The 10,297-nt window shown below is 40.8% G+C and overlaps 1 protein-coding gene across 1 annotated transcript; it reads right to left on the bottom strand.

Annotated features, from left to right (window-relative positions):
• Positions 1-1,213: 1,213 nt before the first annotated feature.
• Positions 1,214-9,690, bottom strand: prkg1l (protein kinase cGMP-dependent 1, like). The gene is made up of 20 exons (XM_049578713.1): positions 9,545-9,690; positions 8,468-8,699; positions 8,231-8,354; positions 7,886-8,052; positions 7,148-7,261; positions 5,510-5,615; positions 5,210-5,273; positions 4,790-4,867; positions 4,501-4,595; positions 4,280-4,345; positions 3,619-3,696; positions 3,433-3,529; positions 3,177-3,316; positions 2,996-3,085; positions 2,645-2,786; positions 2,388-2,551; positions 2,170-2,292; positions 1,816-1,878; positions 1,657-1,723; positions 1,214-1,563 (listed from the first exon to the last, which is right to left on the bottom strand). Exons 2-20 carry the CDS (start codon positions 8,655-8,657, stop codon positions 1,480-1,482), a joined length of 2,052 nt encoding a protein of 683 aa, XP_049434670.1. The 5' UTR covers positions 8,658-8,699; positions 9,545-9,690; the 3' UTR covers positions 1,214-1,479.
• Between the last annotated feature and the right edge of the window lie 607 nt (positions 9,691-10,297).

Genomic DNA, 10,297 nt, shown 5'->3' with positions numbered 1-10,297 from the left:
TTCTCAAATACTGATTTAATGTCCTAGGTCATGGAAGTAACATATTGGAATGGGGCGAAAGTAGCTCAGTCCATAGGGACTTGGGTTGGGAACCAGAGGGTCGCCTGCCCAAGTCCCCGTCCGGACCAAAATATGGAGTGTGGACTGAAAGCTGGAGAGGTGCCAGTTCCCCTCTGGGCACTGCCAAGGTGCCCCTGAGCAAGGCACCGAACACCCAACCTCTCAGAGTGCCTGTCATGGACAGCCCCACTCTGACATCTCTCCACTTAGTGCATGCATAGGTCCTGTTTGTGCATGTGTGTGTTTTCACACCTTTGTGTAATTGACAACAGAGTCTAAATTGAATTTCCCATCGGGGATTAATAACGTACATAAAATTGAAAATTAAATTAAATTAAGAATTCTTAATTTGGGTGGTGGTCCCGTTAAAGTGTTATACAGGCTAGGCTTAAGTGGAAAAAAAATCAGGACAGAAAATTTAAAAATAGACCAATTTCGTTATTTTTTATTTCAGTACAACTTGAGATGTCAAATGTAAAGTTTTAGCACTGCTAACGAAATTTAGTTACTGGTATCTAATTCTAGGATGGTCAATGGCTGTCCACTGCCCCTGTTAAATAAATAAATAAATAAATGAAAATATGAGAGTGTTTTGAATGAGAATTACATGGAATAAAGCATGACGCAAAAAAATGAAGTCAAAATTGCAAAATGTGTCTTTTCTCTCTCTCTCTCTCTCTCTCTCTTTCTTTGTATTTAATTTTTTGATATGTTATTGACAACTAGGGCAGATATTTTAGGTCAAACCTGTCAATGAAGCATCCTCTAATCAAACCACACCATGCATCAAATTGCAGATTGTCACCCTCTTTATTACAACACCAGTTTTACTCCATATATCTGCCTAATTTAATTATCTCAATATATCACTGTGGTCATATCTACTCTGACCTCCTCTACAGGTTTCACATTTTATTATTTAACCATTTTTAAGTTACAATTTAATTCAGTTACTTTATTTTGAAGTTAAAATAGCAGTTTCCTGTATTTGGCTTTCTACTTTTCTGCTGCTTGACGCTTTTCTGCAAGACTGGGCCGGCTCTGACGTCACTTCTCAATTGTATTCAGGCATTTTGGGGGACAAAAAGTAAAACTCATTGTGAGATCTCAGATTTAAAAAGACAGAAAAGACAGCGTGATACATCCTGTTTATTTATTCAGTTACATTCAACAGCAGTGACGTCACTGACCTCCTATGTTTATAAATCTATAAGGATTAACAGTCTGAGCTCAACACTGTAGGCAGCACGGTTACTTTATTAAACAATAACTGCAGTTACTGGTACTGTGGAAAATATTTGTTTGTGTGAAAATATAATTAATTCTTGATGGCAGTAAGACTGGGGGCAGTTAATTATTTATGAGGACTAAACCTGAAAGCTACGCAGTATTGTCTGGCAAGATTTTTTTTTATCCAGTTCAGAAATCATCCCAGTTTGTGCACAGCTCCACTGAGCCCTCTGTGTAATGACCACATGTGCTGCTGTCCAAAGGATCCTTAACCTGAAAGACATGTAACAGGGAAAACATGAAAAGTAGATCGATTCATTGCAAAACTAGACAAATAAATAATATGCCAAACTGAATATGTCTTACTTTAGGAATAACTGGAGGGTTCAATGTGCCTTTACAGAGTCCGTCCCAGTTGAATCCTTCAAACCACCTGAATAAAAAATGGAGCATCACAACCTATAAAACCATGTTTCCAAGCACAAGCCTCTGTTTTCCTCCAGTGTAATAAATCTGTCGTCTTACTTGTGCTTCTGAATGTCCTTGGCCCCATTTCTCTGACTGCCCAGCCTCTCCGAGGGATTGCTCCTTGGTGACAGAAAGCAAACAACAACACACAAATAAATAAACTATGAATTAATAATCAGATTCTGTCCTTTGAGGAGTGGTGTTACAGCACAGATTGTGTCCAGTGCACTTGGATTGTGTCTTAATTTGCTCCTGTCTGTTTGTGTGTGTTGGGGCTGGGAGAGGGGAAGCATAATATAACACACACAACGGTGGTCGGGTGAAGGAGGGTTTTATGTCTGAAAAAGCGCTATGAAATCATTAGCTTTCACATTATAATTCATGGTGTCCAGTGTGTCATATTTACAACACCTGCACAGTTTCTTTATGAGGCTGGAGGCACTTTTGCTGACGGTTTTTGGGAAGTCGATCTGGTCGATGCCACGAATGGTTGCAGTGAGAATCTTCATCGGGTCAGAGTCGCTGAATGGGAGCCTGGAGAGAGGAACATGAGCCTGTCACCATCACTTCGATCTAAAACTGGAGAACTGAGCTTTAAAAGTAGGGCTGCATGAAACTTTGAAACTTACCCACCACTCAGAAGTTCAAACACTAAAACCCCCAGTGACCAGAAGTCTGCAGATAAAGTGTGGCCTTTGTTTAAGATGATTTCAGGTGCCATGTAGCCTGGTGTGCCGCAGAACGTCCAGGTCTTCTTACCCACCTTAATCTTCTTTAGACATCTGGAGCCAATCTACAAAAAGCAAAAATGAGATCACTTACACCAGGTAAAGCCAAGAATACCACAATTTCATGAGGAAAATCTGACTTTATGTTTGTGTAGTACCAATTTGGCATAACCACGTTCATCCAGACAAACATTTTCAGGCTTGATATCTCTATAGATGACACCTCGACAGTGAAAAAAGGTCAAGGCCTCAACAACACAAGCCGTGTAGAACCTGGTGCTGCATTCATCCAGACATCCTCTGAAACAGTACAGAGAAGTGCTGATTTAAGCATCGAAGTGAACTAGACAAATGTGTGATGTAGACAGATGTAAGACATCAAATCCTGCTCAGTCTTACAATTGCATTATGATGAAAGCTTGGCTAAAACACAGTGCCAGGACTATAAATATTTTATCAGTATGAAGACAAAAAGTCCCTTGCATCTTCTTTAGTCCCAAAATACTTACTCATCTTTGAGCAGACTACTTAAATCCCCACCAAGACAAGCTTCTGTCAAAACGTACAGGCACTCTGCATCTCTAAAGGTTTTATGTAGCCTGTAATCAACACGGAAACATGTTAAAGATCACTGACATGTTATTGAAATCGTAACAATTTAAAATGAGATGGCTGTAGAAGAACAAACACCTGGCTATGAATGGACAGTGAGCCTCCATTAGAATGCGCCCTTCTCTCAGGATGTGCTCCCGTTGACCGTTGTTGAGGATCAGCTTCTTCTTAAGGACCCTGATGGCATAAAGACACTTGACGTTGCTCTTTAGGTGCACCTGACAGAGGTAGAAATTGATAGATTACATTATAGAAACATGGAATTTGGAGGAGGCAGCAGCAGCACAGGGGAGCTGTGTCATTGTGTGTGAGCTGCTATAACATCAACCCTTACCAGGTCTACGTGACCAAACTCCCCAACTGCAAGAGTACAGATGATCTGGAAATCACTTAAGGTGGAAGATGAGAAGGGATCAGGCTCCTTTTCTGACCTGCAAGCAAGACACAAGTGAGCTTATACGCCTGTGTTTACATGTAAATTACACGTAATTGTAGAAAATAGTGTTGTAATGCTCCTTACTCGATTTTGGATTCAAGGCTTTGCTGCACCTCATTACTGCGGTTAAATACCAACCCTCCAAGGATGTCTTTGAAGGTCCTGAAGCACAGAAGCACATGAATATTTAGTAGTATATAGTTGCCGAGTGTTGAAGATATCGGCCGCAGAGATGTCTTACAGTTTCATGTGGGTACTATTTTCTTTCTACCAAACTACACCTGCCAACTATATCACCGTGTAGAAGGAAGCATGCATCTACTTTTTGCTCACCTAGCACCACTGAGCTACTTAAACTTTCACAAACATGAACCTCTTGTCCATGAATAGATGCACGCTTCCTTTTACACGGTGACACAGTTGGCAGTAGTACATTAGTAAAAAGAAAATAGTTCCTACATATACTGCTCACAACAAGGTTTGTGGATTATCTTGAGTTACCAGGTCATGATTTCTGGAAAAAGACACTGCTGTTGAGATTTTCCAATGTACCTTTTTTGGCACTTTAAGCACCACAAGCTGAGTGCCATCTAGTTCCACTATATTAGAGAGAAAGCAGACATCTCTACAGCTGATACCTCCAACACTCTGCAATTCACACAAAAACAATCTAGACTGATAAATATCACAACAGGTAAGATGAAGAATATGCAATGAGTTTTATTAACACAAAATAACCACTCACTCTCTGTCTATGACCAAACATGTGACATCACCAGCAGCAATCACATTCGTCGTCCGAACATCCTCTCTAAAGACAGAGTGAAGAAGGATATCACAATGTTATCAATGCAAAAAAAAAAAATCATTGATGTTATGGTGGCACAAATGCCATTCTTTTTACCATCATGTGTTCCTGTACCCTCTGCACATTTTTCTTCTGAAAGTCTATTATTCCCTTCTTACCCCCACAGAGCTTTCTCTCCAAACCACTGTCTCTCGGCGAGCTTAGACAGGACTATCTGCTCGTCATGGCCCGGCTTCTTTTCTGTCACTTTCACCTGGCAAAAGGGAGAGGTAATGAAAGAGAAGTAATGGTAGAGAGCCATGTAGAAAAGAACCAAGGTCAATTATTGCCATCATAATGCAATTTCTAAAGCTACGCTGCCATTTTGTCCTCCGCAATCTAAATCTTTTTTTTGTGTCTGAAAGCTTAATTTCATGTGTGCAGCAGGCAGAGAGCATAAAACTTTACCTGGCCCTTGCTAATGATATAAAAGGTGTCTCCTGCGGCTCCTTGTCGGATGACGTAGTCACCTTCGGTGTAGTGTGTCTGTGGAACATAAATGACAGATGGAGGTGCAAAGTGTGGAAAATAATTTAATAAGAGCAGAAAAAGACAGACAGAAAAAAGAAGCAGCTCTCCTACAGATATAAAGATGAGGGCTGCTAACAATGGAGGATTAATTCTGATTCTACCCCAGCACCTGCTTGTTAACTGATGCAAAACAAAGACAGCTGAAAATAGAAAAATACTGAGGGCCTCGCCTGTAAACATGATTGTTTACAGGCGTTCCATCTGTGTGCACACATAATCTATCCGCTGGATTCTGTTTGAAGAACGAGTGATGGTTACACAATGCCGTGCTTCAGATTTTAAGTACTTAATCTGTACCTCCTCCATAAGATCAGACATTTTCATGATGACATCCTCCGGCAAAGACTGCAGGAAGGGAACGCTGCAAACACACAAAGACAATGACAGGTTTGAAAAGGGTTTGATTTCTTTTTTTCCCCCAAGAAACATATCACAGGAATGCTAATATTTCGGTCAGTATTAAAGGCCTAAATGCACCATTGTGGCTGCTGATAAGCAACATGACCCTGGTGATATTGTGTTGAAGGTACTAGAATACAAAGCAGCTTTCTGGGGCCTGCTCTGTGCCAAATGAAGTGTATCGGGTGCGATGTTCACCTGCTTAGCAGCTCCATTGAATGAGAAAGGCGGTTGAGACCACTCTGCATGAGTATGGTCTGGTAGCTTTTGCGGTCAATAACCCACAGCTTGCTGTCCGTTTGCGCTGCAGATCAAAACACAGAGGAAGTGATGAAGGTTGTGACGGTGACACTGGAGCTCAGGTGGAAACACAATCAAGAAACAAGTATTGAAACAGCTCTATAAGACAAGGGTAGTTTGTGAGGGATGTGGACTGAATGCCGGATGAGCCGCAGCCTACAGAGCAGACAGTTAGCATGCAAGGACTCTGTTAGGAATGCTCATCATGTAGAATAAAAAGAAAGTGTTTTTCCTTACAGACTTTTAATATAAATCTTATCTGATTTCCTTAACTACTCTTTCTTTTTAATAGAGCTTGAAAGAGGGTGTTGTAAATTAATAATGACCCATATTGATTGGTTCACTGGAGCTTCCTGCAAACGGAAGTGGACGTCCTCCAGACAGTCTAATTAGATCCACCATCTGATAATATGGTGCAGCCCTGATATCTCAATTCTCCCATTTGGATATACCCCATCGGTTTTCACTTTAGCACCATATGACACACAGTTCAGGACCATTTGGATCTGAATGCTGTGCAGGATGTTTTTAAAAAGCTAACATTGCTCTTAAAGGAGGATTTGTCTGTCATTTCTGCAGTATATCATTTGCCACCCGGAACTTCCTTGACCTGATGATGAAGCCCTCTCCACCTGCACCTTTATCACTACCACGATGAAAGAGACCACACAAGCCTCATTGATGGCCTTGGAAGGCAACAATGGGGGGAAAAAAGTAATTTCAGATCAGGAAAGAGGTAAATACAGTGGGCCTGGAACAGATCTGAGGGAAGGATTGATAGAAATGGACACACAACAAAGGAAAACAGACCACTCACATGAGCTGAGCATTGTTTCCGAGAAGATTTATAGTAAAGAACAGTAAATTGGAATTGGCTGCGAGATAAAGAAAGCGGTGCAAAAAAGGAATGGGGTGCTTAGGGACCAAACAAAGCAAATAAACGGATTTTTTCAATTTAAACTGATCCACAGCCTATTTATTTGTGAAACCAGGTCAGATGCTTGCAGCGATGGCTGAGAAAGTTTTCCCACAGGACTCTGTGATCAGATGCTGGAAGGCAATGACAGCACACTCTCTATTTTATAAAGACTATCAGAAATTCTTACACGAGAAATGTATATACATATATAAAATAGGTTGCGATCCAACCATGAGAAGAGCGAACGGAATGTATTTCTGAAAATGGTGTTTGCAAATGTTTGTGAAAATTCATTTAATACATGTCGGATTACAGAGAGGAGATGTGGCAGTCAGATGGCTGGGTTATGCAGGAGAGCAGAGAATGTTTTAAATTCCCCACATCTCTGAGAAAACCGTTTGAAGCAGTGGTGTTGTCTAAGATCTCGAAAGGTCTTTGATTTTAGATTCAACAGACGTCTGTCTAAGACCAGTGGCAGAAATCATCCTGCTTGTGATACTCTCTCAAACAAGAATTATTTATATCCCTAGCAATTCAAAATTAATTAAAGTGAAACTCCACCAGTGTTTCACATCTCCAGCGATATCTGCGTGCAAATATAAAAAAAAACAAGATACCTGAGACAGAGTAGATGTTGGTGCAGTTGTAGAGGAGAGCCAGCTCTCCAAACATGTCTTCTGGTTCAATTGTGAGAAGCTTCAGTCCGTCTTTTGTCACATCCAGCCGCCCTTCTATTAATAAACACAGTCAGGGCAGAAATATAGCATGCACATAATTCGTGGCACTGCTATGTCTCTTTTTTGTGTGTCAGGAAATGGAGAGTGACTGTAAAGAACCTTCAGCTGTCTCTTTCAGACATACTGTACAAACAACAGATATGCAATCATCCCTGAGCGAATCAAGGCCAGCACCTCTTGCTGGTTAGGATGACAGGCGAAAAACAGGGAGCAGCCACTCTCTATTAGCTGTCACAATACGAATGCAGCCAAGATTCCTGAGGACGATCAAGCACTGATGAACTCTCTGCAACCACAGCCAAGCAAAACCTCTTTTCTCCTGCCATTTGTTTTGGTGTTGACATTTCAACACACACAAAAAAACATCAATGTGGGTTACTCATTATCCCAAGTGCCTCCTCTTTTCTTGCTCAAACATGCAATTATCACATCACTCTGTTTGAGAGCACTGCCACAGAATCACACTGTGAACCAGCAGTAAGAAAATTGAAATTGAAAGATAAGATAAAACTAATCTTTTCATCGGACAGTACTTAAGCACCTGTCATCTCAAGGAAATCTTAATAAATATCCTCAAGCATGATTAATGTCAGCAATTGTACAAAGAAAATGATTTACCTTCTAAAACATACGCCTGAGCCCCGTTGGCCCCCTCCTGAGCGACATAGCAGCCTTGATTGATGGTGGTGGGATACATACAAGCCGTGATGGCTCTGATTTCTCCTTCGTCAAGGTTCTTCAACAAGTCATTCTTCAGAAAGGCAGCCTGAATCAGCCTCTGAGACCTGAGGGTAGAAAGGCAGGATGCTGGTGTTACATTTAAAGGCACATTATTGAAAGCCTTGAATGCAGCATTACAGGCTGTCTCAAAAATGATTTGAAATATTTATTGATTGAATCGGAGAGCCTTGAACATTTGAGAGACATATTTTTCGGCTGCGAGAGAACACTGTGTGCTCTTACTCCTGGCTTTTGTCACAGCTTCTATGTGAGACCATGGCGAGAGTCACAGGGTCCAAAGTGAAGGGCTCTGAAATTACTGTTTTCCTACTGGTTCTCTGCGAGTTCTCACTTTGAGAAGAGCAAGCTACAGGGAAAAATATCACACACACAATAAGTCAGGTGTAGTCAAGTTGTGCTGGGTCAAACTACCTGTCGATGCTTTAAAAATATGGCATTTATGAGCACCATGTTTTGTACCTGCACTGGCTGAGGAGGATCCTGGGAGGGAGACAGTGGCTCTGTAGCGATCCAGTTCTTCCTGCAGTCTCCGAATGAGTTCATCCTTTGTATCCAACTCCAGCTCTAACTCATCTATTAGTGTGTCCCTCTGGCGAAGCTCCTCAATCTTCAGTTGCAGGGCAAATTGGAGGTCCCGAAGTGTACCCATGACCCGCAAACACCAGGTGACAAAACACAACAATAGCTCTTTCTACACAAAAACATACATGCAAATATAGCGTGGGTCAAAACTACATGTTATGTACAATTTCTGTCTTTCTTTGAGTTGCATTGAGTCTCTCTTTGCAGCTACTACCTCAGTTAAGAAAGCTTGACCACCATCTGCCTCTCTTCCTGTGATTATGTATATAGACAGTTTACAAATATCAATAATATAAATGGGAAATCAATATGGTATAATGGCTTTTACTTGGATGAGAAAACACAGGAGAGTTTGCTGTACGCTTCTCATACAAATCCCCATAAGTGCCTGACCTAGACATAAATACAAGCAGGCAGGTTTATAAATAAAGACAGATAGATAGATAGACAGACTATAAATGTCTTTTCTTTATGAGCTTGCAGTACTTGATTTCCAGGTGTGCACATGTACAAATGCATTATAGAGACAGTATTTTTATGCTTTTTATGCATTTGACTTTTTTTCTTTCACCTTAACAGAAAAAAATCCTTTAAAAAAACTAAAAAAAATCAAGGACACTTAAACAAAAAAATAGGACACACAAGACAAGAAAGTGTGAGCTCTGGTAATATCAGAGAGATTTAACGCCTCACGTTAAGACAAGGTCATTTTAGAGTCCCTATTAAGACACACACACTTTGTGTCCCTGCAGGAATAAAATATAGATTTTTTCATTTTGGGTCGAAGCGCTCTCGGAGCCATACGCACTGATAATAGCCTTTGTTACAAATGAATGAGTTGCTAAAATGTGACAACAGCGTTTTATGTTTCTAGACTGTTTGTAAACACACATGCAAGCTCTGTCCTGTAAAATATAATGCCGGACTGTAGGCTATTTGACAAATATCACTTACCACATGCAGCTGTCCGGCGCTGTGGGAGTCTTCCTCACTTGTCCTGAATGTGTTTGTCCCTGTTTGGAGGCAGACAGTCCATTCGACAGGTGCAGATCTCCTCTATACCCGCCCAAGTGAAAGATGCTCCTCTCCTGCTCGGGGCTGGCCAGGGCTGGGCACAGACAGCAGGCAATCACATGACCAAGACAGTGGAGACCATCCGGGAGGCTGTAATGAGAAATGCATGGACTGGATCCCAATTGGGTCAGAGGGTCTTTGGGGTATTTCAGAGCCCTGGGGATAGGTGGGTCTCCGGCAAACAGAGCAGTGAACATCAATCATTTTATTCCCCGGATATTTCGCTGATGTAGAAGAGTGTAAAGGCTTGCTGTGCCACTGATCAGAGGTTTTACTCTCCCTCCATTGCACCTGTACAAAACAAAGGGCCCTATCATGACATAGATATAGATAATGTTTAAATGATGTTAGGACGAGTTATTGTTTTCAAGTTGGTCTAATGCAAATTAAATAATTTTGAAACTAGTTGATTAATGTTCAATGTTAATATTGACATCATGTTAATATTTGCAAATAATTTGAGGGAAAACGAAGACACTAGTTTGTGTAACATGAGCCAAGCACAGAATCTTAGCCTATATTTACAATAACAGTTCAACATTATTAATATTGATAATTAATAGCTTTATAGTGGTCATATGTTGTTTTAAAATGTATTTTACTTTTATTCCCCCATATTTTTATTGCCTATTT

The sequence above is a fragment of the Epinephelus fuscoguttatus genome, linkage group LG6, assembly GCF_011397635.1.
Source record: "Epinephelus fuscoguttatus linkage group LG6, E.fuscoguttatus.final_Chr_v1".
Classification (NCBI taxonomy): Eukaryota; Metazoa; Chordata; class Actinopteri; order Perciformes; family Serranidae; genus Epinephelus; species Epinephelus fuscoguttatus.
This window is presented reverse-complemented; position numbering and strand designations above follow the sequence as displayed.

Excerpts from the sequence above, each read along its gene's own strand:
- prkg1l (XM_049578713.1), bottom strand. The coding sequence starts at position 8,657 with ATGGGTACACTTCGGGACCTCCAATTTGCCCTGCAACTGAAGATTGAG. Across the intron at positions 3,086-3,176 it reads CACTGTCCATTCATAGCCAG|GCTACATAAAACCTTTAGAG; the intron begins GTGTTTGTTCTT and ends TGTTGATTACAG. Across the intron at positions 2,552-2,644 it reads AACGTGGTTATGCCAAATTG|ATTGGCTCCAGATGTCTAAA; the intron begins GTACTACACAAA and ends TGCTTTTTGTAG.